Source organism: Pseudonaja textilis, chromosome 15 (assembly GCF_049901715.1).
Source record: "Pseudonaja textilis isolate UNSWEBS1 chromosome 15, rPseTex1.2, whole genome shotgun sequence".
Lineage (NCBI taxonomy): Eukaryota > Metazoa > Chordata > Lepidosauria > Squamata > Elapidae > Pseudonaja > Pseudonaja textilis.
The window spans coordinates 5,077,221-5,104,925 of record NC_142004.1 but is presented as its reverse complement, the minus strand read 5'-3'; the positions used below and the strand labels follow the sequence as shown (position 1 = coordinate 5,104,925).

General features: G+C 45.6%; 2 protein-coding genes across 3 annotated transcripts in view; one reads left to right on the top strand and one right to left on the bottom strand.

Moving 5' to 3' along the window:
* FBXW8 (F-box and WD repeat domain containing 8) overlaps positions 1-11,836 on the bottom strand; it is a 55,791-nt gene extending 43,955 nt beyond the window's left edge. The window contains exons 1-2 of one of the 2 annotated variants that reach the window (XM_026718647.2): positions 11,295-11,836; positions 5,074-5,178 (exon numbers count right to left, since the gene is read on the bottom strand). In XM_026718647.2, coding sequence (XP_026574432.1) covers positions 5,074-5,178; positions 11,295-11,651 — 462 coding nt within the window. In that variant the 5' untranslated portion in view covers positions 11,652-11,836. The remainder of the gene's footprint in view (positions 1-5,073; positions 5,179-11,294) is intronic. The other variant, XM_087913248.1, reaches the window with a different exon arrangement.
* A 3,965-nt stretch (positions 11,837-15,801) lies between these two features.
* HRK (harakiri, BCL2 interacting protein) lies at positions 15,802-27,705 on the top strand. The gene is made up of 2 exons (XM_087913251.1): positions 15,802-16,309; positions 27,586-27,705. Exon 1 carries the CDS (start codon positions 15,926-15,928, stop codon positions 16,247-16,249), a length of 324 nt encoding a protein of 107 aa, XP_087769377.1. The 5' UTR covers positions 15,802-15,925; the 3' UTR covers positions 16,250-16,309; positions 27,586-27,705.

Below are 27,705 nucleotides of genomic sequence, written 5' to 3'. Positions count from 1 at the left end.
GAAGACCCAGGCCCATAGGCACGCAGGGAGGAGAGGATAAGGGAGCAACATGGCTTACGGGGGAGAAAAAGGCCCTGATTCCCTTCATTAGCTGCAGCTGGGAAAACAGGATAAAGAGGGTGTTTGCGCACTGAAACTTGCTGGAAGCAAAGTGTGCATTATCTTTGTTTGTCCTACCTGGGCTCTGGCGTCCCGCCAACTGTGTGTGTTTCGCTATCTTTTGAGCTCTGCAATTCCTTATTCTGCCCTGTCTTGTTAATTGCTGAAGCTTGTGGTTTGTGTTGGTTTTTATTTATAATTTATATGTACTTTTGGTTCGGACTGAATTTCTTCCCTTTAAAAACTCTTCTTGGGAGAGTTTTTTCTCCAGCCGAGGATAACTGGACATTGGAGGCCAAGTTGGAAGAATTAAAGGGCCTTTACCCACTTTGGTGACTTTGTTGCTTTTGTGCCACACCCCGGGTCATCACACAGTCTCTCTCAAACTTAGCTAGATGTACAGAAAACACTCACTTTGCTACGAAGAGCAAAATACTCCACTGTTCCATCCACCTCCGTGGCCGCGGTGGTTCTATACTTTACTAAAACCAGGCCGGCGCCGGACAGATATGCGAACTGGACGTTCAGCTCTTGCGCCACTTTTCCTCTTTCCACAACAACAACACGCAACATGATTTTCAGAGTGGAACCATTCAGCGCCGTCTGTTTTCCTAGCTGTGGGCTGCAGCGGCGTTTTTAAAAGACGGGGCTGCCTTATGCAAAGAGGCAGCTGCTTGGCAGGAGTAAAATACTTCGAGTGTTTAAAAGGAGACGCTCTCGTGCCCAGTTTCCATGGGGGAGGTTATTTGCGTTGATGAGGCTGAGATTTGTGAACTCGGTGGCAAACAAACAAACAAACAAAAAAAGGATTTGTCAACTGCGGCTCGTTCGAAAGGGAAGATGGGCCAATCCAGGAGGACGGAGAAGGGGAAATCTTTTCAAGTCGCTTCTTCTTCTTACCTTTTTTGGAAGGGGGGCGAATTTAAGCGAAAGAAGCTCTTTTTAAGAAACCCCATCAAAGGACCAGGTCACGGAAAGGAAAGGGACGAATAAAACAAGGGTATTTTATCCCCGCTGTGATTTTAATCAGGTTAGTCTCAAGCCCTGCGGGCTTATCAGGCTAAAAATTTCTGAGGACGCCTCCAAGTCGAAATGGCCCATTAAGAGGCTGGAAACTGGCACAGCCGAGCCGATGGCGGCTTTGTCAAGTGAGGAGCAGCTGCAAAAAAAAAAAAAAACCCACACAAAACACAACCCTAATGGAAAGTGTCTTAAGCACTTCGTACGCTGCCGTGAGCGGCTCCATTTAACGCAGGCGGCTGCACGCCTCTGGCGCCAATCCAAGCCCAGGAGCGCTGCTGGAGGTGACAACAGGTGAGAAACTCAGTGCCAAAAAGCCTGAAAGAGCCCCCACTCACCGACCCCTGCCTTGGCTAGAATTAGAATAACAGAGTTGGAAGGGACCTTGGAGGTCTTCTAGTCCAACCGCCTGCTTAGGCAGGAAACCCTACACCACTTCAAACGGTTGTCCAATCTCTTCTTAAAAACTTCCAGTGTTGGAGCATTTACAATTTCTGGAGGCAACTCGTTCCACTGATGAATTGTTCTGACTGTCAGGAAATTTCTCCTTAGTTCTAGATTGCTTTTCTCCCTGATTAGTGTCCATCCATTGCTTCTTGTCTTGCCTTCAGGTGCTTTGGAGAATAGCTCGACTCCCTCTTCTTTGGGGCAGCCCCTGAGATATTGCAACACTGCTATCATGTCTCCCTAATCCTTCTTTTCATTAGACTAAACATATCTACTTCCTGCAACCGTTCTTTATACATTTTAGCCTCCAGTCCCCTAATCTTCTTTATTGCTCTTCTCTGCACTCTTTCTAGAGTCTCAACATCTTTTTTACATCCTGGTGACCAAAACTGGATACCATAGTCCAGGTGTGGCCTGATCAAAGCATTATAAAGTAGTATTAACAAGTCGTGTGATCTTGATTCTATCCCTCTGTTTATGCAGCCTAGAACCGTGTTGGCTTTTTTGGTAGCATCAGCACAAAACACTGGCTCCTATTGAAATGATTGTCCGCTAGGACCATGTTTTACTGAACAACTGCAGTGATTCACATAACAGCCGTGGCAGAAAACATCGTAAAATCGAGCACTGAACAACCATCTTGCTTAGCAACAAAAATTCTTTTCTCAAATGTGATCGTAAGTAGAGGAATACCTGTACACAATTCTAACTTATTAATCAGCCTTGAATTTGGGTTCTCCAGTTTTGATGCAAAGAGGAATTTTACTTAATATAAACCCCCCACAGAATTACTACCGCTCCCCGACAGGGCAGTATCAAGGAACATTCAGACCTGACTAACTTTTGCCTTGGTGAATTATTTACTCTTTAAAATCTTCCAAAAGAGAAAAATCTCTTTGATGAGTTTCAATTTCTAGCTGCAAAATCGTTCTCACCCTCTCCTTTTTTTTAAATCCAACCACTGTGACCTATCTTATCCTTACCTGTAGCTAGGAGACACAGAAAGTCCCAATTAAGAAACCACAAACACAACTCTCTTCTAAACTAAGAGGCTCTCTGGCCCTTGATTCAACACGAGAGATTTTGAATTGTGTTCAAGAAAGGCGCCTCCTTTGAATGTGTGAACTTGCAACTGCTAACAGAAACTTTTCTTTGCTGTTTACAACAACAAAGACATAGCTTAAACAGGGGATCGATGCTGGCAGGGAAGGCCCAGGATTGTCATTTTTCTTTTGTGTAACAATCTCGGTTCAATTCTGCAGATTTTGAAGAAGGGAGCTATTTTCTAGTGCTGTTTTTCTTCTGCTATCAGTCAGTTGCCACTTTGGCAACCATCCAAGCTTAAAAACTCTCTCTCCAGGGGATCCTCTGCTAAGCTAACCAGCTCCATTAACTAGCAGAGTTCTATGAACTCTGCTAAGCAATCTTTTTAAAAAAATAAATAAAAAAATCTGTGGAAAAGGCAATGAAAAGACAGCAGGGCATTCCATTTAGCTGAAGAAGGATGCCGTCTTTTCAAAAAAAAAATCAAAAGCACCGAGAGAAAAATGAAAACAGCCCTTCGTGTTTACGACTTCGCTTTTTGCTCCATCACTTTGGAAGTGGGCTAAAAAGCCTTTGGCTTACCTCATATTTCACTTCAAAAGCCTTGTAAAACCCTAGAACTTTGCTTGGCCCTCCACCACCTCTCAAATTATCCAGGGATTTCTTCTACAGGCATTGTCCTTGCAGGGTACGATAAAAGCCATTTATAAAGAAACACGCAGATAAGAAGAAGAAAGAAGTTTTGGGAAACTAAGAAGGTTGATAGAGGCACAACTATCCTGTGTAAAAGATGATGGGTACGATAGGAAAACATTCCCAATCAAAAGAAACAGAACCCAAAGCTATACAAAAAAAGGTCATGTTTTTCCCTCCTTATTCCTTCACATGCTTTTATCCTCATTCTAGGATTTACACCTGGAGTGATCGAAGCCAATCTTCTGGGATATTTATACCAACACTAGTTTATTATTATTGTTTTCTGGAAAAAAGACACATTTAGGATTGTTAGACTCAGAAAAAGTTACAACTTTAGGATTGCTACACATCTAAGATGGTTTACACTTCTGTGTAAGTGTGTGTATAAAATGGGTATCCAAGTCAGGAGTGTTACCTTCAAATATAGAAATATATACAATAACATCTCTTGGTCAGTTTCATGGCTATGTCCAAAAGCAATACTGTAACTGACTTTTAAGATGAATTCAGGTGCTCCTTGTCTTATGACAATTTAATGACCGTTCAAAGTTACAATGGCACTGAAAAAAATGACATGACCATTTTCCATACTTTTGTGAAAACTGTTGCAACATCCCCATGGTCATATGATCTGCATTCAGATGCAAGAAGACAACTGACTCACATTTATGACAATTGCAGTGTCCTAGGGGGTCATGTGATCCCTTTTTGTGTCAAATTGGGAAGCCAAATTCACTTAACAACCACGTTATTAATTTAACAAATGCAACAAGTCCCTTAACAATTATGGCAAGAAAAAAAATCGTAAAACGGGACAAAATTCGCTTACCAACCATCCTGCTTAGCAGCAGAAATTTGGGGGATTGCTTGTAGGAGTCAACAGCATGATGTGACTACCAAAAATGCAAACACCGTTGCAGACTGCATCAAAAGAAGGATAATTTCCCAGTCAAAGGCACCAAAATTGCCCATTTTATTTGGTACTGATCCGTCCTTGCTACAGCTCCTTCCAACCTAGCAGTTCGAAAGCACGAATGTGCAAGTACCACTTCGGTGGGAAAGTAACAGCGCTCCATGATGTCATGATGGCCACATGACTGCGGAAACTTTTTCGGACAGTGCTGGCCTTGCAACTGAGTGGAGCACTGGCCCCTATAGCCAGCAATGTCCAGCGAAATAAAATCCACGGGGACTCCTATAGTTTAAGACAAACTGGGATGAGGTGGGGATGAATCACACATCATCCCAGAAACCAGAATAACAGTAACAGGAAAAGCATTTCTGGATGAATGTTAGGAAAATCTTCTGAGCAATGAAAAGAGTTTGACAGAAGATCCAATTTCCCTTCAATGCATGTGTTTAAAGTTGAATGTCCTTCTACCAGGAATACTTTCATCTAGACAGACGCTGGCATTGAGAATCCAATGGGACTGTGGGGGACAAATGACTTTTTCCAATTATTCCATTCCATAATATAAACTACAAAGGATGAACCGGTCACACGAAAATGCAAAATTCCTGCATATCTATGAGAGAAATTTCCCCCCTCCAATTTCTGTTTATCTTAGGAAAGAGAGGAGATTGGGGGAAGGGGCGGGGGGAGGGATTCTCCAGGGCTAAAAAATGTCAAACCAAGTTACAGCTCCAATGCTAATTTGAAGGCCGTTTCTCTCTCGGAGGCCTGAAAAGGATCATCGCTCAATTGCGCTACTTTCCCTTCCACCACGTCTTGCTGAATTTTGTCACCGAAAGCAGAGTAAGACTTACCTGAGCACACCTGCCCAGCTCTAGTCGGCCAAGGGACTGAAATATTTTTAATGCCAATTCGTAAGGCAACTGGACGTCAAAGAATGGAACCTCGTTGATTTCGTTCTGAAAATAAGCACAGGAAAAAAAGAGGTTTTATTTCACTGCTTGCAAAGGTTTCTCTCCTGACAAGAGGAACTAAGTGATGGCTAAGATGGCTTGCGGGGGGACATGATACCAGTATTCCAGTATTTGAGGGGCTGCCACAAAGAAGAAGAGGGAGTCAAGCTATTCTCCAAAGCAGGAAGGACAAGAAGCAACGGAGGGAAACTAATCAAGGAGAGAAGCAACCTAGATCTAAGGAGAAATTTGCTGATAGTTTGAACAATTCCTCAGTGGAACAGCTTGCCTTCAGAAGTTGTGGCTACTCCAACACCGGAGGCTTTTAAGAAGAGATCAGACAACCATTTGTCTGAAATATGGTATAGGGTCTCCTGCTTGAGCAGGGGGTTGGACTAGAAGACCTCCAAGGTCCCTTTCAACTCTGTTATTCTGTTACATGTGTAATTTTCTCTACACAGTCTTGTTCCCCTTTTTGATTGCAGAGAAGGGAGCAATTGAGAGGAACTCAATTCTTTTTCTTTTATAATTAAAAATAAACTTTATTAAAGATTAAAAAGAAAAAATAGGTACAATACATGGAATACAACATTTCATTACAAACGAAATCAATATACAAATACATAACAAGTAAACATAAAAACGTATATACTAACAGAAGAGAGGAACTCAATTCTAATTGTCTAATGGCCCGAAAAGTACAAATGAACAGAGTTGAAAGAGGGCTTGGAGGTCTTCTGCTTGAGCAGGGGGTTTGACTAGAAGACCTCCAAGGTCCCTTCCAACTCTGTTACCCTGTTAAAAAAGACACTCTATCTGAAGATGAGCTTTAGCCATGAGCCAGCACATTTTATTTACTTACTTACGGTCCCAATTCTCATTGTGGTGACATATTTGGCTGTAAGGCCCGCCTCAAATTATACCAACTTGTTTCGTCCTTAACATTTCACCAGGTGTGATTATAACTTCAGAGAATGTGTTAAGTTTTAGCATAGTCCTCCACTTACAACTGTTTGTTCAACGACCGAAGTTACAACAGCACTGAAAAAAGCGACTTATGACCATTTTTCACACTTAACGACCATTGCAGCATCCCCAGGGTCGCGTGATCAAAACCCGGGCGCTTGGCAACCGGCTCATATTTACAACAGTCTCGGTGTCCCAGGGTCTCTTGATGCCCTTTCGTGACCTCCTGACAAGCAAAGTAAATGAAGCCAGATTCATTTAACGGCCGTGTTTCTGAGTTAACGACTGCAGTGATTCACTTAACAACCGAGGCACAGAAGGTGATAAAATGGAGTAAAATTCATTTAACAAATGCCTCGCTTAGTTAACATAAATTTTGGGCTCTATTGTGATCACAAGTGGAGGATCACCTCTAGCGGGTTTTGGAAAAGGCCCAGTTTGGAAAGGTGTTCTGACCCAAACCTGGTTCCAAGGAAACAAACACCAAATGGAGGTAACAGAAAAACCTTTTAATGATTCTTTACAAATTCCATTCCTTCCCGGTTAAAAGGCTGTTTCAAACTAATTGTTTCTGATAAGAACGAACTTTGCCAAGGTGGTGCAAGGCTGCCAAGAGCACTAGATAAAGTTACTAAGAAATATTTCAAACATAAAGAGTCTCTAAACACCAACCAAGATATTCCGAACATCCACAAGGCTTGAGTGCAAAAACTTCTTTGCTTCCTGCAAAGAACTCCGGTTTCTCAGCTGGCTTTTATCCCTTAAGGGAGGGGCCATCACCTTGCAGCCTTTCTCCTGAGTCACCCGTGCTGCTGGGCACAGGCTCCTCAGGAACCTCTTCATCACTTCTGCCAGCCTCCACAAACTCCGTAGGCAGCATTCCACTCCCTGATGGTCCTGGCCCCATCCCTGCATCACACGCAGGCCCCTCATCTGAGTCCACGCTCTCCGAGGCCTCAGCCATCCACACCTGCTGCCGGCGAACCACAACAAAAAGTGAATGACAATATAAATATAACTTTTCTGTTCAGCTACTCATAGGTAGCAGAAACTGAGGAATATGAAATGGGTTCCTCCCCCAAAAAAAAACAACAACCCAGGAAATCAGGAAATGTCGACAGCTTTAAATTTGGACAAAATCTAGCAAAACAATCTGATTTTTTTTATACGCGGCACGAATATCTCAATCCATTTTTCCGACATCCACAAGTTGCTGAAATATTTATATTAAAGGAGGGAGGATCAATAAAGTGCATTTAGGCTCCCCAGGGTTGGAGGACTTTTCAAAAAGTGATTCACCTTGGAGGGAGGGAAAGATTTAACCTCAAATCTCTTCTCTAAAGACCCCACGGAAACTTTTACAGCTTCTGGTATCTAGAGCTTCAACGTTAACCATGATTTTTGGCCCACAGAGAATGCTAACGGTTTCTAAGCAAGCATTTTTTTTTCTTCCTGATTTTTAAGACCGGAGTAAAACGGAAACCAAATATATGGGTAGTCCTCAGCTTACAACCACAATTTCCATTCCTAAGCAAGTCACAAGTCACTTTTTTATAGTGCTGCTGTAACACTGAATGGTTGTCGGTCAAGGCCCAACTGTATTGTGAGTTGCCCATTTGGCAGGAAGCCGGTGGCAAGAAAAGTGAATCAAATAAATTAAGTTAGCAGAGATGGCTAAATTGACTGTTTTGATTAAAGAAAAAAAAATCTTTATTTCTACTTGGAAACCACTTCTGGACTTTGTGTTTGAGGTGGAGGGAAAAATGAAACTTTGATTTCGGGGTTTTACCAATTAGATAGATTCGTTGTGATAGAAATGCTTAATCTATACCATTATGTCCAAGTAAAAAGTTGAGGTTTGATGTTACTGTTTTATTTTACTGCACCAATGGGGTCAGAAGTTAATGGCTTTTTTTTTTCCCCTTGATTTTTTTTCTTTTTTCCCTTGATTTCCCTCACTTTTCCCTGACCTAAATTCCCTATTATATGAATATGCACCAAGACAAATTCCTTGTGTGTCCGATCACACTTGGCAAATAAAGAATTCTATTCTATTCTATTCTTATTCTACTATTCTATTTTTATTCTACTATTCTACTACTATAAGCCTGATTTATGTACATATGCTCTCAGTGTACTTATGTATATTGAGAGCATATGCACGAAGACAAATTACTTGTGTGTCCAATCACACTTGGCCAATAAAGAATTGTATTCTACTGTTTACTTTTGTATTTTCTTTGTATGCTATATTATAAACTAATAAAATGTTTTTTTTAAAAAAAACAAAACTGAATAACTAAAACCCAACCAAATAAATAAGTAATATCATTTCTCCAGAGTGGCCAGAGATGGCTGATTACACCTCAGTCTGCTGAGGGGATTGTGAGATGTAAAATCTAATCCATGTTTCCCACACTACAATCAATGTTTATCCAACACATTCAGCCAAATGCAAACAAGCCATGTTATAGTTTATTGTGGGGTGAGACTCTCGTTCTTTGTTGTCTCTAAATCTTATGATGGGAAAAAAGGATTGATTCAAGCAGTAAAGAAGAAAACTAAACACCGTCCCCAGACAGGGGTGCTGCTACAAATAAGCCCATAAATGAAATCAGTTCCTTGGATTCAGAGGATTTTTGGAGTGGCATCATTACTTTTGCTTTATGCTTATTGCTAGATCCGAATAAAAATTAGCACAAAACACAAAAAAGAATGAAAAAAGGGGAGGGGTCTATCTGGTTAAAACAGCTCTATTCCCCCCCCACCCCCCTTTTTAAATGTGATGGACAAAATCCAAAAGATAAACATTGGCTTCTGCTCCTTGGAGACACACATTTACACATCAGTGCACTAATGGAACTCTAGTTCGGTAAATGGATTAATTTGCTGCCATCAGAAATTTAATCCGTGGCTTTTTAGAAGGAGTGAAAGAAAGAAAAGTGCAGTTAACCAGAATTAACTCCTTTTAAACAATGTATACAGTGTTTGCATTAAAAAAAAAAAAGCTATCGGAGATAACTAAGGTACATACTTTGGTGGGGGGGAATAACAGACAATTCTTGACTGGGAAAGCGTAAGTATGAGCACTATGCGCATATTTCAAATTGAAATAAACACGGATATTTAGAGGGTCGCCGTGAAGATCCTGAAGAAAATGACTGAAAGGGCCTTGAACGGCACTCTAGTCCCCTTTTAAGACTGTGATATTGTCAGCATAGAACTATTTTATATTTACATTACTGCTTTTATATTTAATTGTTTTTATATCTTTGTTTTATTACACTGTAAGCTGCCCAGAGTCGCTTCAAACCAACGGGAGGCATATACATTTACTAAATAAATTCTGCTCCCACCATCCCTGCTGCTGTTGCTCTGAAAATATGTAGAGGTGAAAATGCAAATGACAGAGCATCCAAAATTCTGTTATTCCTGACATATTCTCTCCCCCCCAACCACCTCCCAAAAGTGGAGCATAAAGCTGTCTTTTTATTTTTCCCTTCCACTAAAACCGTTCAGAGAGAAAAGGAGGTGAGAGGTGGATAAGATTGCTTACTAATTATCTGATCTGGCTTGAAAATTTGCTACCTCCCAATCTGGCGGTTTTCCTCACTACCTCTATTGTGCCACAGCTTGCTAGACTACTTTAACAAAAGAAATGTTTTCCAAATTTAAAACAACCACACTGTCAAAAAGAAAGAAAGAAAGAAAGAAAGAAAGAAAGAAAGAAAGAAAGAAAGAAAGAAAGAAAGAAAGAAAGAAAGAAAGAAAGAAATTAGTGAGCGAGAACTCCCACTTTGGTGATGCACTCGATTTACAATTATTCATGTAGTGATTTGTTAAAGTTACAGCGGCACTGAAAAAAGTGACTTACCAACGTTTTTCACCCCTACACTGTTGCAGCTTCCCCACAAGCAAGTGAAATCTGCTTGCCTTAAAAGATTATGTTTGGTTTGGTTTTTATACACACACACACACATATACTAGATAGATTGGATGGATGGATGGACGGACAGATAGACAGACAGCTAGATAGATGAGAGAGAGAGAGATAGGAGAGAGAGAGATGTGAATAGAGGTAGAATATATAGATACTGATCGGTATAGATGAGAGAGACATGGAGATAGTAGATAGATAGTTATGATAGATAGATGATAGATAGATAGATAGGAAGATAGACAGACAGATACCCCCACACATGTATAAAACATAAAATACAAAAACACACCAGCAAAAATAGGAAAAATAGGGGAGGGGAAAAGAGAAAAAAAGGCGTTGACTTCCAACTCCTTTCGGTGCAGTAGAACAAGAAATTGAACAGGAATCAAAAAGCGGGACGAGAGTCAGAGAATAATGGATTCTGTAATCCAATCCACCCTGAAGGGAACCAGGTTGGGGAAAGAGATTTTCTTGAGGGGTGCGGGGGAGGGCCTCCAGGGCCTGAAATCTGGCGGGGGTGGGGGTGGGAAGGGGGGCGGGGGAAACCTGCTGAAGCCAAAAAGGAGGAGAAAGTAAAAATGAGAACACTCCATCTGAGTGCACTATTGTTATTAGTCTACATGTCAACATGTTTGTTTTCTTCATTTTTTTGTAAATGATATGCCTGAATACACTGTATTCAAAATTTTTACGAATTATATGCGTGTGTGTGTGTGTGTGTGTATGGTATTCAGCTTTAACTTTAACTTAAGAAAACAAATATATATGTGTGTGTGTGTGTGTGTGTGTGTGTGTATGTGTATGTGTATGTGTATGTGTATGTGTATGTATATATGTAGGTCTAGGTGTGTTCAGCCTGAGGATGGTGAGTGGGACCTCACCAAAACGTCGCCAAGATACTCTTAATCTTACACAGGAAAAGACCCGAACACACCTAGACCTACATACCTGTACCCATGAAAATCTACGAAAACATACATACATACATATATATATATTATACACACACACACACATATGTACACACACATATACATATTATATATATAACTTATATGATATATTAAATGAATATTATACACACACACACACACACACACACATATATAGGTATGTATATAATTACAGTATATTATATTTTATATTTTTCATATTATATTACATGTAATTTATTATTATATACATAAAAAAGGGCAGGAGAGTTCAGTTCCCGTACCAAGTCTTGAATGAGCTGCCCCAGAAGGTCCTCCTTTCCTCCTCCTCCTCCTCCTCCTCCGGGGGCCTCTGCAGCGGGCTCGGGGTCCCGCTCAGGCTCGGGAGGGTCGCGGAGCAGGAGGCGCTGAAGCGGCGGCTCTCCCTCCAGCAGCCCCCCAAGGAGACCCCCGTAGCCGCCCCAGCTTCGCACCGGCTGAGGCGGCTCTTCGCCTTCCGCTTCCCGAGGCCTTTTCCGGCTCCCGCCGCTCTTCCTCTGACGCTTCGGGCCTTCCCGGGACAGCTCGGCTTGCCAACGGCGGCGGAACGAATCTAGCGCCGCCGCCGCCGCCGAAGACGAGGAGGACGCATTCTCCACCATGGCGGCCCCGGAGGAGGCGCGCCGACGGACCGGCCACTTCTTCCGGTCGCGAAGGTCCGACCCGCAAAAGCGGCCGGCTGGGAAACTGCGGGCGGCGCACAAAACGTTCCGCCCAGCAAAGGGGCGCTCCCGTTAACACCCCCCAAAAACACCCTGTTTTCCCGCCTGTCCGTTCCCTGCGCGTCACGTGACTTAGTTCGGCGCGGTGGAGAAAGTGTGAAGTTCCCCCCCACTTGCGCGCGCGCGCGTGTGCGTGCGCGCAATACACCGTCGTCCGTCTGCAAAACTCGGGGGAAGAGGGATGCTTGGTGTTTAGAACGACTTTGACTCCCGAAGTTGTGGTTGCTCCGTCAATGGAGGCTTTTAAGAAGAAGAGGTTGTATAACCGTCTGTCTGGAATGGTATGTAGGGTCTCCTGCTCCAGCAGGGGGTTGGACTAGATGACCTCCAAGGTCCTTTCCAACTTCGTTTATTCTGTATTCTGTGACTGTTAAGAAGAGAAGGACAAGGGGGTGACATGACAGCAGTCTTCCAATATCTGAGGGGCTGCCCCAAAGAAGAGGGAGTCAAGCTATTCTCCAAAGCACCTGAAGGCCGGACCAGAAGCAACGGATGGAAACTAACCAAGGAGAGAAGCAACTTAGGACTAAGGAGAAATTTCCTGACAGTCAGAACAATTGATCAGTGGAACAGTTTGTCTCCAGAAGTTGTGGGTGCGTTTGTCTAAAATGGTATAGGATCTCCTGGTTGGACAAGAAGACCTCCAAGGTCCCTTCCAACTCTATTTATTGTGTCGTTTTCATCTTTTCGGTCCTTAGGGGTGAAAATTCTGCAAAGCTGGTGGGGACCACCAGGTTGTCACAGAGATTGAGTTTGCCATAGCTCGTGGCTGCCACCTACTGGCCCCTTGGCGATTGGCATTCATCTCTAGGAACTGTGGTGGGGATAGATGTCATTCAGCAGCAGAAAATTAAAGATGGACAATGTAAGACAATGCAGCCTTCAGTGACTGGATCCTTGCCGTGTGTGTTGGAAACCAAATCCCTCTTGTTTCCACTTCACCATGGCTTGGAGTTATGGAATCTGTAGTCCAACCCATGAGCCACAACTTGCACCATTGGTTGTGCTTGCTTAGGTTGAATTTCACAACACTCAGAGGTCTACGCATTGGCTTAGTACAGTGTTTTAAGATGTGTGGGGCTTTCAGCTCCCAGAATTCCCCAGCCAGCATGCAGTAAATGTTCACTTGACTTCTGGAAAGCTGTTGGAGCAGAGAAGGATGTTCTGTAGGTTTTGGGAAACTGACCAGAAAACCAGCGGGGCTGACATGTTGGTTTGTGAAATTGATTTTTGTATTGTAATGATCAATTTTATTGTTATGTCCCAAAAGGGTGAGGTGTTTCAAGGACTGATTTCCTGGAGTCTTCCTTTATTTTGGAATATTTGCTTAATTTATTCTTGTCACAAGGAGCTAAAGCAGAGGTAGCTAGTCTTTAAAAAAAAAACACAGTTGATCGGCTATGTCTGGCCCAATCTCAAAATATAAAGTTGTCTAGCATTTCTGTATATTTTCGCATTTCACTAATATGCCTCACTCTTGTTGTCTCTCAATTTGCTGTTTCTCTTTGCCTGTACATATCCAAAACTGTGAACTATTTAAAAAAAATCAGCAATTTGTCAAACACTCAGTTTATCCTGTGGCTGAATTGCCTATTGGGGACTTAGAATTGCACAGCAATTAAAAGTTAACACTCCTGTGTCAAAGATTTTAAAATGTAGGCTGGCTTCACACCTTGCATGAAATGCTAGGCTGTGCTTTTCCATAAGTCTGAGTGTGTAAGCGTGCAAGGACTAGGAGGTACCCTCCAAAGAACATGTTTTCTCATTTCTTTGCAAAACCTGCTTCAAAGGTGCACAGAGGTAGCTGCTTCCTACATTACCTGGAAGGACCATAGGACGATGCTTTTTTAAGAGGTCCTTGGTGTTCTCTAAGGTTGGCCGTTTCCTTGCAGATGTTTCATCGTCCAAACTAGGTAACATCATCAGTGCTAGAAGGCAGCGGGGTTTGTTCCCTGTTTATACTGGTGGCTTTCTCTGTCAGTGTCAGTGGGTATGTTCTTGGTGGTTTCTTGACTAGGCTATTTGACATATAAGCAGAAAGTGAATCCTGCTGCCTTCTAGCACTGATGATGTTATCTAGTTTGGTAATGAAACGTCTGCAAGAAAACAATCTAGCTCAGAAAGCACCAAGGACCCCATAGTTCTCTTCTTCTTCCTCCTCCTCCTCCTCCTCCTCCTTCTCCGCAACTCCACTCCTTTCTAGCACTGATGATGTTAACTAGTCTGGTAATGAAATGTCTGCAGGAAAACAATCAAGTTCAGAGAGCATCAAAGAAAGCACTCTCATTTCAACCCCAAGCTACAGATATTCTCCTCTATTGACAGTGCTTTAACCCAGGTCAACAAGATATTCAGAATCTTGACTTCAGCATTTTTTTTCTCTAACCAGAAATGGCTCACTAGAATTCTGAGTGTTTTTTCCCTGGAAGCTGAGTCAGGCCCCTTTCCACACGGAAATCAACTTCTTCAGACCTTTCCATGCAGAGAGTATTTTTTCATTCCTTTTTGTTTTTTTCCCCACGTAGAAAGCATTGTCTTCCTTTTTTTCTGCATAGAAAGCACCTTCAACATTTTTCAGAGAGTCTCCGGTGGCAAATATGTGGGCTTCCCCTCATTTGATCCTCACAGCAACCCTGTGAGGGAGGACAAGCCAAAGATAAAGATGGTGTTTACACTCTGAATCAAATGGTAGCATGTACATTGCTTGGTTTGGGTGTTGTTACTTGGTGCAATCCTTGCTTTGCAGGGTGTCATCCATGGTTTGTGTGTTTTGTGTACAGCCATTCCATTCGAAAACAAAAGGATGGTGTGAGATCTAAATGCAACATAACTTGGGGTACTTTAAAGTGTAACAGATTTACTGTTCCCTGAAAAAGTGAAATAAATACATCCACAAAAGGTTATGTGGTCATGCATTTGCTTGACTTTTAAGAATGGCACAATTAAGGGGAGGAGGGGGAGGAAGAAGAGGAGGAAGAAGAAAAAAGCAGGAAGAAGTAGAGGAAGAGGAGAAGGAGAGGAGAGGAGGAAGAGGAGGAGGAGGGAGAACATTTGTAAAGAGAGAGGTAAAGAAACATACTGAAGCAGAGAGAAAGCAAAAAAAAAAGGAAGAAGAAAAAATGAAAATGGGGAAGGGAAAAGAGCCTGAGAAAAAAAGAAAGAAAGAAAAGAGAGAAAGGGAGGTATAAAGGGTAGAATCAAGAATAGAATGAAAGAGTACACGAAGGAGGGAAGGGAAAGGGAGGGAGAAAATGAGAAGAAGGATGGAAGGAAGGGGAAGGAAAGGAAATTGAGAAGAAGGAAAGGAAGAAAGGAAAGGAGAGGAAAGGAAGAAAGGGAAAAGAGGAAAGGAAGAAAGGGGAAAGAGGATAGGAAGAAAGGAAAGGAGAGAAAGAATGAAAGAAAAGGAGAGAAAGGACGAAAGGAAAGGAGAGAAAAGGGAGAAAGGAAAGGAGAAGAAAGGAAGAGAGGAAAGGAAGAAAGGAAGGGAGAGGAAAGGGAGAAAGGGAAAAGAGGAAAGGAAGAAAGGAAAAAGTGGAAAGGAAGAAAGGAAAGGAGAGGAAAGGAAGAAAGGAAAAAGAGGAAAGGAAGAAGGAAAGGGGACAAAAGGAAGAAAGGGAAAGAGGAAAGGAAGAAAGGGAAAAGAGGAAAAGGAAGAAAGGAAAGGAAGAAAGGGGAAAAAGGAAAGGAAGAAGGAAAGGGGACAAAAGGAAGAAAGGGAAAAGAGGAAAGGAAGAAAGGAAAGGAGAGGAAAGGAAGAAGGAAAGGAAGACGAAAGAAGGAAGGATGGAAGGAAAGGATGCCGGGGAGAGAGAGAGGGCAGGAAGCGGGTGGGGGTGGGGGAGGGAAGGGAAGAGGGAAGGGAAGAGTTAAGGCTCTCCGCCCGCCCGCCCGCCCGCCTCCCTCGCCGCCGTCTTGCGGCCGCCCCGTCGAGGAGGAGGATGATCTCAGCCAGCATGTGACGCCCGAGCGCGCCTCGCTCCGCGCCAGACTGACAGCCGCGGCAGGAGGAGGCGGCGGCGGCGGCGGCGGCGGCGGCGGGCGAAGCGGGCGCTGGGCTGGCGATCGGCGCTGGGCTGGCCGGAGGGAGCAGGAGCAGCGGCGGCGGCGGCGGCGGCTGGAGGAGCGTCGCGCCGTCGGCGGCGGGCCCGGCCATGTGCCCCTGCGCCCTGCCCGGCCGCCCCCCGGCCGGCTGTTTCTGCAGCAGCCACGGCGGCGGCGGCGGCGGAGGCGGAGGAGGCGGCGGCGGCGGCGGCAACAGCAGCAGCAGCAGCAGCAGCAGCAGCCCGGGCAGGGCGCGCGTCTCCGGAGCGCAGCTCACCGCGGCGCGCCTCCAAGCGATCGGCGATGAGCTGCAGGCGCGGACGGCGGCGCGAAGGGCGGCCAGGAGCCGCCGCGCCTCCGCCGGCACCGGCCTGGCCACTTCCTTGGCGCTGCTGGCCGCCCTGGCCTGGCTGAGCCACCGGGGGCGCATGTAGGGCGGCCGGAGCGACGGCCCCTCGACGGGTGGCCGAGCGAGTCAGCGACATCCGCGGCAGGTGAGCGGCGGCGGGGAAGGAGGACTGGTTGGGCTCTGTGTGTGTGTGTGTGTGTGTGTGTGTCTACACCTGGGGGTCCCGCGGGGGAAGCGTCTGAGTCCCCCCCCCTTCTTCCTGGCCTGTGGGACTACAGCTTCCATCTTCCCCAGCCCTCCTGCCTTGGCTCTGCGAGGGTTTCTGCACCTGCCCTGCAGAGTTTGCAGCTCCAGTGTTCACCTTTGGGGCTCACCTTTCTCTGCCTTACCTGTGAAATGGGGGGGGGGCAGCCGAGGCTGACAGTTCAAGGATGTGCAGGGACACATTGGGCCACGGGAAAGCATCCTGCACGTGGGTGTAGTGAGAAATTCCCTCTCCGGTGATAGAAAGTACCCTGGACTCAACAAAACACGGTGCGCATCCAGTGGAACTCATTGCCACAAGGGCCCAGGGAGTAGCTGTTGCTGTGGGACGCTTGGAAAGCAAGGTGGGTCAAACCCAAGGAGCAGGGGGTTGGACTAGAAGACCTCCACTGTTCCCTTCCCTCTGTTATTCTGTTAGGGAGGTTGGTGCAAAGCTTTTCACAGCTTCCAGGTGAATATTTGTGGCTCTGGGTTGACAGGAAGGTGTCCTTGGTTGCTCTCTGAGCTGGGTGGTTTTCTTGCAGACATTTCATGACCCAACTAGATAACACCATCAGTGCTGCAAGGGAATGAGGCTTGCAGAATGGAGCAAGGAGGAAGACTGTGGGGTTCTTGATACTCTCTTGAGCTGGGTGGTTTTCTTGCAGACACAAACTAGGTAACGTCATTCCAGGTACTTTTGCAGCTCCCATGAAATCGGACAGTGGGTCCATCCTGTGGTTTGCGTGTGGGCTTCCCAGAGGCAGTTTTTCCCCCCCCTGCTGTTCAGGTGGGGGGGGGGGAAACAGTGGCTGGAATACTGACCAAGCTGATTGGACCTTGCAGGGCTCTTCATTTCCCAGCCCTCCAAATATTGCGGCTCTTGAAAATGGCGTGGATTGGATTAGTTTTGCCTCTCGGTCACTGGCTTCTTGCTAGCCAGCCAAGGGATGGGGGGTGTGGGGGTGTAGAATGGTACTCCAAAGCTGGGCACTGAGACATACCTGTGAGATTCGCTCTTCCATCTTTGCTCCGGGCTAAAAGGTGGCCTCTTTCATTCGGATGGGGCTAATTGCCACTCGGAGCGAGCAATCCAGATCGAGCCAGGAGGGGAAAAAAAAGAAAAGGAAAGGAAAAAGAGAGAGAGAGAGAGAGAGAGAGAGAGAGGAGTTTGAGGTCAGGAGTTTGGTGGGGAGGGGGTTGTGGGGTGGTTTTTTTTTGTTTTGGCGTTGTCAGGTCTGAGCCAGGAACAGGTTCCAGCTGCCTCGCCTGGCACTGCCGGCCACCGATTCTGCAAAACCTCCGTTGGCATGGTGGGCAGAGCTGGAGGCGGCCGAGGTGACGGGCAGTTTTGGACGCGGAGTTTTCCCAGACCAGGTGTGTCTTTTGTTAGCCAAGCTGTACGTTTCTCTCTGCTGTGGGCACTCGGAGGCCCACCGGTTTTGCCTGTAAAAGTTCCTCCTGGAAAGAGTCTCCAGCAAAACACCAGAGGGCAGGAGAAGAAGTTAAGGGGTAGAAGCTCATTAAAAAGAGATTTCACCTAGAAGGAGAAATTATCTAGACAGTGAGAGCAATTAATCGAAGGAACATCTTCCTTCCCAGAGCTGTGGGCTCTCCCATCACTGGAGGGTTTCAACAATAAATTGGACAGTCCTTGGACTGGAAGAGTATATAAGGCTCCTGCCTTGAGCAGGGGGCTGGACTAGAAGATCTCTGAGGTCCCTGCCAGCCTTAGGATTCTGCGTTCTATGTACGGAGCTATAAAACAGTCCCCCAAACAGCCTGCAGGCCTTTTCTATGCTTCGAAACCTAGCAGAATATGCTAAAGTTGATGAATTTTATCGCGAGTGGCGACTGCAAAGGAATTTTAGAAATAAGAGTCTCCATTTCTTGGGGTAGTTTATGATTTGTGTCGTTAGACCACATTCCCAATGCCCAGATCTAGGCTAGGACTTCTAAGACAAGGTTTAACACTGGCAATGCTTCCTTTTAGACTGCAACTTTTTTTGAGAGAGAGAGAGTTATGCATTCCCTTAACACCGATTTTGCCCTTTCTGATAGAAAAACCTGCCTTGGACAGGAAGAGAAAACTGGAAAAGCTGATATATAGATATTATACCATTATCAACCGTGATAAAAACCATGTTGAGACTCTGGAAGGAGTGCAGATAAGAGCAACCAGGATGATGAGGGGACTGGAGGCTAAAACATATAAAGAACGGTTGCTGGAATTGGGTTTGTCTAGTTTGATGAAAAGAAGGACCAGGGGAGACAGGATAGCAGTCTTCCAATATCTCAGGGACTGCCCCAAAGAAGAGGGAGTCAAGCTATTCTCCAAAGCACTTGAGGGCAGGATAAGAACTAACCAAGGAGAGAAGCAACTTAGAACTAAGGAGAAATTTCCTAACAGGGAGAACAGTTAACCAGTGGAACAGCTTGCCACCAGAAGTTGTGGGGGCTCCATCATTGGAGGTTTTTAAGAAGAGATTAGACAACCATTTGTCTGAAATGATGTTGAGTTTCCTGCTTGACCAGGGGGCTGGACTAGAAGACCTCCAAGGTCCCTTCCAACTCTTTGTTATTCTGCACTCTGAATCTCCTTCCCCTTTGAAGCGACAAGGTTGCTTAACCACCAGGAGCCACAGCTGACTTAAGGACACACATTTCCCTTTATGGGACCCCAACTGCCTTGAGAACAGGGAAGGGACCCAGCCGGGGGAGGGGCAAAGCCAAAATAAAGGCTCCCTCCTCCAATCTCAGCGATCCGGATCAAAAGTCAGAGACCGCCGGCAGCTTCTGAGCCAAGCAGGCTGTCCGTTTTGATTCCTCAGTTTGGCTGTAGAGGACACATGAGTGTGTGTGTGCGTGTGTGGTGTGTATGCGTGAAGGTCTGCCTGTGTCCTCTTTTCCTAAATTGGGATTATCTTCACAGTTGGAGAAGAGGGTGGATTTTCTATTTATTGCTTCTCTTCTCCCCCGCTCTGCTTTCTCGTATCTTCCGTTTCAACGAAGTAGAGTGGCGGAACAGAGAAAATTATCCCAATTCTTGATGCAGGCAGCTCTGTCGGGAGTAAGCAAGATCAGACTGAGGGATTAGGGGCCATCAAGACTTGGTTGATCCTCAACAACCAAAACCATTTTCAAAAACAGATCAGACATCCAGCTCTTGCTTATCAAGGGAGACCGAGGGGAGCAAGTGGCCAGTTTTAAGCTTCTGGGTGTTACCATGAAAGAGGACCTGACCTGGGGTGGTCACATTGCAGCCCTGGTCAAAAGGGCCCAGCAGAGATTAGACTACCTGAGGCTTCTCAGGAAACAACAACTGAATGGAAAACTGCTGGGGACCTTCTACCGCTGCACCAGAGAGAGTATCTTAACTTACTGCACCTCTGTATGGTTTGCCAATTGCACAGGGGCAGATAGGATGTCACTCCAGAAGGTTAAGGTCATTGCCTCTCAGAGGATCATGGGTTGCCCTCTCCCCTCTTTGGAAGAGCTTTAGAGCTCCTGTTGCCTTAAGAAAGTTCAAAACGTTCTCAAAGATCCATCTCATCCTGGGCACCCTTTTTATTTGAACTATTACCATCTGGCAACCGGTACAGGATAATAATAAAAACAAGGACAAATAGGCTGAAAAATAGCTTCTATCCCAGGGCAGGAACTCTATTGAATTATCCTGTATATAGTGCAATATTAATGCAATATCAGCGGTTTTCAATTCAATGTATAGAATGTGAAGGATGTGTGTTTTTGTCTTATTTTCATAGTTATAATGCACACTGAAGATGGTATTTGATTTCGTTGCATGAGATGCAATGACAATAAACTAAACTAAATTAAACTCTGTAAGGAATGGTCCCTCACCTGATCTTCCCACCAGAAATGTCTGCAAGAAAACAACCAAGCTCAGAGACCATCAAGGATCCCACAGTCTTCCTCCCTCTCCTCTCCGCAAACCCCACTTCCTTCTAGCACTGAAGTTGTTACCTAGTTGGGTAATGGAATGTGTGCAAGAAAATGAGGCCAGAAGAGAGAATTAGAATTAGACCAAATCGGACCAGAGTAGGAATAGAATTAGAATAGAAATAGAATAGAAATATAATGGAATAAGAATAGAATAGAGTAAGAATAGAAGGTTGCCAACTGCCCAAATTTTTTATTGCAAGTCATTTCCCCAGTGCCATGGTAACTTTGAACAGTCGCTAAATGAATCATTGTAACTCGGGGTCTAGCTATATTACCCACAGCAAAAACTAATTCCGTCAGCTAGCCCTTTCCCATAGCGTGTTGTTCAGTAGTTTGTTTAATAATGGAGGCTTCATAAACCACAGCTTCTGTGCAATCCCAGCCATGCAAATCATTCTCAGCGACGTTCATACTTCTTCTGAAGTTCAGAATGGCCTATGCGGACCTTCCACCTCGGGTTTGATTCCCACAAAGGGCCCTTTAAAGGCTGAGAGTGAGGGGGCTTCTTCTCAATAGATCCTGCGGTTTTCCTTCCACGGTTCCTGTTGGATTTGTTTTGCGTTCGAAGGCTTCCTTGCGTTCTGTGGTTAGAGGACGTCTCTCTTGATGCCCAGCCCCTGTTATAACTATTAGAAAAATGACTAACTCTGGCGCTTGCTTGGGGCCAGGATCCCTGCAGGATTTAGGAACACAGGTGGTAGACTTTCCCTCCTGTAATTACCCTTTCAGACTTAATGCCAGCTTCAGAATCTGTTCAGAGAGCAAGGAAGAAAGGAAGGGAGGGAGGGAGGGAGGAGGAGGAGGAGGAAGGACGGAAGGAAGGAAGGAAAGGAAGGGAGGGGGAGGAGGGAGGAAGGATGGAAGGAAGGAAAAGAAGGAAGGGAGGGAGGGAGGGAGGAGGAGGGAGGATGGAAGGAAGGAAAGGAAGGGAGGAAGGGAGGGAGGGAGGAGGAGGAAGGAAGGAAGGAAGGAAGGAAGGAAGGAAGGAAGGAAGGAAGGAAGGAAGGAAGGAAGGAAGGAAGGAAGGAGTAAGTCTTGAAATATGGAAAGCCATCAGATGCACGAAGAGTGACTAGATTGAGCCAATTACTTGAGATTTACCCTTTTCACTAAACAATGAAATGCTTTCTTTGGCTCGGCACATGATCTCAGCCTCTGTGGTTTGGGAGGTTCCCCTTAATATGCAGCATGGATTAACCCTCATTAAACAAGCAATGGCCTAGTGCAGGGGTGTTCAAAACTTGACAGCTTTAAGACTGGACTTCAATTCCCAGAATTCCTCCTCCTCCAGTCACGTTAGCTCAGGAATTCTGGGAACTGAAGTCCACAAGTCTTAAACTTGCCAAGTTTGAAGACCCTTGGCCTAGTGCAATGAGCAATCCCACCCCATCTTAGGAAATGGTTTCTCCGTACCAAAATATACTCTTGGACCATTCAAACAAGATTAGGTCATGGATTAAAGTCATCCTTGGCTCAGAGACCCTTTAACGGGAGGTGTCAAGGTCGAATCTGAGAAAGGTGAACTAGCTGTCAGAATTCCGGCAGTTATCCCAATTAAATCATGAGTCTCGAGCCAAACTTCCAAAACTTTAAAAGGATTTATACTGGGAGTTAACATGCCGGCATTGCTTGGGTGTAGCCGACTCTGAGACACATCATTCATTGTTACCCTTGACCCTGGTTTTTCCCTCCACCCCTGGGTGTTATCAATTCATATTCTCCAATGGGACACATCCATAGCCAAAAATCATCAATCATGTTCTCCAGTTAGATATTTGCACAGCAGAAACTTCGGTCACCTAGTTACTATCTTTGAAAACATTGACGGAATGCAGTTTCGGTTTGCAAGCTGCTACACTGCTCCCCCCTCCCTTTCTGTTGGCAACTCTAAAAAGACCAGAGAAATATTTTATGAGTTGACGCCCTCCATGTAAACTATGGTGCTGCTTTCTTCCCTAAGTTCATCATTTCCCTTGACTCTATGTGAAGCCTTTTTTCCCCCTTTCTCTCCTAACTAACCGCTCTGCTGAGCATGGGAAAAATAACTTTCCCCCCCAAGCAAAATCACTTGTCTCTCCTTCGCTGGTATAAGAAGGGAATTAAGGGACATAATTTAATATTTGGAATTAATTTTGGTAACCTTTCCAGGCTTACTGAAAGAAACACCATCTAATCCACGTTTCTCAACCTTGTCAACTTTAAAGTGGATGGACTTCCACTCCCGCAGAATTCCTCAGCCAGGCACAACCCAGGCAGCACACAAAAATGCCTGATCTTGGGTAGATTCGTGGCGGACCCTGGTTTAAGCGGGGTTTCCTTTTCTTTAAATCGAGATAAACTACATTTGTGAAAAAAAACGTGGCTTAGAGTTTCACCGCCTGACTTGGTTCAAGCCGTGGTTTGATGTGGGTTGGCCCTCCAGGGTTGTTAGTGCTTGTGTTGTGGCCCGAGGCTGCAAAGTTGTTGCGAAGAGGATCCATCCTGGCATCCTATTGAGCTGAGAGCACAATGCTGGCTGGATCGACCTTAACCTCCGTTGAGTTTCTTCTTAGCGGCGGAGCGAAGAAACATCCATCCATCCGCCAAATTCTGCCTCTTGATTGTGCCGTATTTCCTAGCCAGGCTTTTGTCGGTTTCCAGGTAACCTTTGAAACGACTGTGGTGTTTTGTTTTTAAAAAATTTTTTAGCGTCGAACCCGAACAAATTAAGAGAGCCGGCCAGATTAAAAGTCTGAACCTTCCTTTGGCTCCTTTGCCTGGGAGATAAAAGACATCCCCGTCCTTCTTGGTGATGTTCCAAGGCTGCGGTGCAGATGCAAATTTAGCTGGATGACAAGATAATTAACCAGACGAAGCCGTAAAGCCCCAATCCTACCCGTCCCACCTCACCATCTGCCTTGATTTATATTGTTTCTTCCATCCCCGGCGTCATCACTTCCTCGCCATCCATCTCCTTCTCGTTTAATTTTGGAAGCGCTACAGAACGGGGTTCTCTTTCTAGGTCACATCTAAAAAGCAGGAAGGCTGGAGAGATAAGGTCCCAGTTCTATGCGCTTCAGCAGGGCTAGGGATCAGCAGGTGGAAGGGGAAAGGGGAAGTGCACCTCCTTAAAGCAGCCGGGGCAGGGGGCGACGCTTGATTTGGGTAGGTGGGAGGGGAACTTGTTGCATGGGCTGTGCACCAAAGAGAAATTCTCCCTCTCAATCACTGGTTAGGGATTATATTTATTTCCATCCCACCCTTTTATTATTTTCACAAACAACTCGAGGGGGCAAACATGGCTAAGGGAGGACTAGAATTCACTGTCTCCTGATGATTGGCCCAAAGTCACACAGCTTCCTTTTGTGCCCAAGGCAGGACTAGAACTCATAGTCTCCTGGTGATTGGCCCAATGTCACCCAGCCACTTTCAAACCTAGGGCAGAACTAGAACTCTCAGTCTCCTGGTGATTGGTCCAGTGTCACCCAGCCACTTTCAAACCTAGGGCAGAACTAGAACTCTCAGTCTCCTGGTGAATGGCCCGAAGTCACCCAGCCACTTTCAAACCTAGGGCAGAACTAGAACTCTCAGTCTCCTGGTGATTGGCCCAATGTCACCCAGCCACTTTCAAACCTAGGGCAGAACTAGAACTCTCAGTCTCCTGGTGATTGGCCCAATGTCACCCAGCCACTTTCAAACCTAGGGCAGAACTAGAACTCTCAGTCTCCTGGTGAATGGCCCGAAGTCACCCAGCCACTTTCAAACCTAGGGCAGAACTAGAACTCTCAGTCTCCTGGTGAATGGCCCAATGTCACCCAGCCAACATTTGTATCTTAGGTAGTGCTAGAATTCACAATCTCCTGCTTTAACCGCTGGTCCAAACTTCTACCTTCCCTTGAAGAGCTCCAGATTATCTCCACAACATCATCCCTACAAAATGAATTGGGTTGAAGAAGGGTGGCCTGGGGCTGAGTGAAACTCAAACCCAGCTCCTCCTTCCTCCAACACCTTCACCGTTCCACCATCCTGACTCTTTTGGATGACTGCCCAAACCGGAAAAGGCTAGTTGTACAGAATTCGTCGAACTATACGGTAGTTTATTTCCTAATGCCTTGCATGAGCCCAGATACCCTACAAACCATTATTTATGACTTTGTATTGTCTGTCAACTCATCCTAAGTATCTTCTCCCTCTGGATGAATGAGTAGCCCATTAAACTGTAATACAGAGATATCCAAGGAATGTGCCTCCAAATTTTCCTCTGCTACGTCCACGATGCGGAGGTTTATATTTTAAAACCGGGTGAGAATTTCCAATTTGGGAGACTGAACTTCCTCTAACTCAGGAGTCTCCAAATTTGGTGCCTGAGGATTTCAACTCCCAGAATTCCCCAGCCAGCATGCTTTTAAGAGGGGTTGGCCTTCAACACCCCAAATTCCTCAGGCTGCTCAGGGAATTCTGGGAGTTGAAGTCCACAGGTCTTAAAAGTTGCCAAGGTCGAAAAACACTGCACCAGTCAATTCTGTAGCACATTCTTGGTTCCATTTGTAGATTTCCAAATAAGTGGGAGGGTTTTATTAATGATTAATAAATAAATAAGGAAAAGGCATTTCAGAGGGGCGTCTGAAATGCCTTTCCCTTATTTATGTATTAATCATATTTATCTGGCTTTCTATCTCTCCATTCTGGGCAGCGCACAACAATAAACAAAACACTTGCAAATCTTCAAAAAGTGTCAGAAGAGTTGCACATCTGTGTCTTCTTTTACTACCTTTTTTTTTTTTGCTATCCCTCTCTGCTGGATCTTTTTAAGGATTTCTCGCTCGGTCACCTAGAAAAGCTAAGTGATTTCTCATCTCTGGATTTGCATCCCGAGCTGCCGTTTTCCAACGGGAGCGGAAACACTCCACGGATTGCAGCTGTTAACTACACACTCTGACATCACCTTGCAGAGAGGCCCCAGCTAAGCTGATGCGTCCGATGCCAACCTGGCATACCGCATCCGTCGTATCTTGCTCCATCAGCCTAGAAGCGGCACAGCGTGTTAAATTAAAACCCTGCCTCCCTCTGCCAGAGCCGTCCCTGCTTGCTCTCTGGCGACGGGTCTTGCCAAGCGTTTCCCCTGCCATCAGCTGCTGGGCTAGCAGAGGGGGCTGGTCTGTCAAAATGTTCAGCAGAGTTAATTATCTGCATTCAAAAGTTGGCCCTAGGAGGCTTCTGGAACCAACTCCTGCCGGGTAGTGCCGAAGTCTAAGGAAGGGATGAGGAGTTGAGGCCATTCGGTGGATGGAAGCTAATTGTCATGCCCCCATCAAAGTCGAACAGCTGACAGGGAGTGGGAGTGGGGCTCCGTTGGCTGTGGAGGAAACTGGGGAAGGGCAAAGTCCAGCTGGGCAGAGCAGGGGAGAGGTAGAACAAGGGAGAGGGAATTCAGAGGAAGACCCAGGCCCACTCCCTCTTCATCCTAGGGCACACAGGGTGGAACAGAGAAGGGAGCAACGTGGGCTGTGTGGCTTATGGGGGAGGAAAGAGCCCTGATTCCCTTCATTAGCTCCACCTGGGAATGAGATTTTAAAAGAGATGCATGCTGCTGGGAACAAATGTGAGTTTATCTTGTGTTGACTTTGCTTATCTGGGTTCCTGGCATCCTCCCAACTGTGTTAAATTACTACCATTCCATCCCACGTCTAGAATTCCTGCTCCTGCCCTGATGGACTAATTACCTCATTTTGCCTTGATTGGACTTATAGTTACAGTTTTTGTTGACCACGTTTTGGACTTGATTCTCTGCAGCCCAAGGCTGTTCCTGGGAGAGTTTTTCTCCAACCCAGCAGGTAACCAGGACATTGGGGGCAAAGTTGGAGCTAATAAAGGGACTCCTCCTGATGATCTGACCCTGTGGCCTTTGTGCCACGGCCCTTTGGGTCATCACACTAGTCAAGAAAGGATCCAACCAAGAACTAAGGAGAAATTTGTTGACGGTGAAAACCATGAATGAGTGGACTGGTGCTTTTTGCGTTCGGTGGTTTTCTTGCCTCTGGAGGTTGTGGGCGCTCCACCCCTGGAAGTTTTTAAGAAGAGATTGGACAGCCGTTTGTCAGGAATGGTATAGAATCACCTGCTTGAGCCCGGGGCTGGACTAGAAGACCTCCAAGGACTTATTCTAGGTTTTATGTCCTAACGTAGTCCAAGATCCTCAATTGCCAGGGTTCTCTATCGTCCCTTGAGTTAAGGTTGGGCTCAATGGTATTAGGGTCCCCTGCTTGAGCAGAAGAGCGGGCCCCAACTTTGATTGCTTGGCAGCCCGGCGGGGGAGAGGAGAAGTGGCCCACCACTCATGCATGTCGGTCCTACCGCTCTGGGTCCATGCGCCAGCCTATCTCTCATGCAACCCGGTTCCAAACAAACTATGGCCTGGTAGTGGGCTGTGGCCCAGGAATTGGGGTCCCCTGGGCTAGAAGACTTCCAAAGTCCCTTCACCTCTGGTATTCTGTTATTCTGTTTGTAAGCCCTCCTGCCCCAACTCAATGTAATCTCTTCTCTTCCCTTCTCTCTCTCTCTTCTCCTCTTTCCCTTCTCTTCCCATCTTCTCTCTTCTGTTCTCTTTCTTCTCTTCCCTTCCCGTCCTCTTCCCCTCTCTTTCTCTCTTCTCTTCCTCTTCCATCTTCTTCTCTCCCCCCTTCCCTTCTCTTTCCCTCTTCTCTTCTCTTTCTTCTCTTCCTCTTCCATCCTCTTCTCTCTTCCTTTCCCTTTCTCTTCTTTCTTCTCTTCTCTTTCCTTTCCCTCTCCTCCTCTTCCTTTCTCTTCTCTTCCCATCTTCTCTCTTCTTTTCCTTCTCTTTCTCTTCCATCTTCTTCTCTCTTCCCTTCTCTTTCCCTCTTCTCTTCTCCTCCTCTTCTTTCTTCCCTTCTATTCTCTTTCCCTCTTCTCTTCTCTTTCTTCTCTTCCTCTTCCATTCTCTTCTCTCTTCCCTTCCCTTTCTCTTCTTTCTTCTCTTTCCTTTCCCTCTCCTCCTCTTCCTTTCTCTTCTCTTCCGTCTTCTCTCTTCTCTTCCTTCTCTTCCTCTTCCATCTTCTTCTCTCTTCCCTTCTCTTTCTCTCTTCTCTTCTGCTCCTCTTCTTTCTTCCCTTCCACTCTCCTTCCATCTTCTCTTCTCTTCCTTTTCCCTCTTCTCTTTCCCTCTTCCCTTCCCTTCCCTTCCCTCCCTCTCTCTCTCTCTCTTTCTAAAATCAGGCTGAAGGAAGATCTGGGCCCTTGGGAGTGATCCCATTCCGGTAGATTGCAGGCCTTCGAAGAGCCACCGAGGCAAACGTTGAAGCAGCCGGGAAATCGGAAGAAGGCGCATGGAGAGAG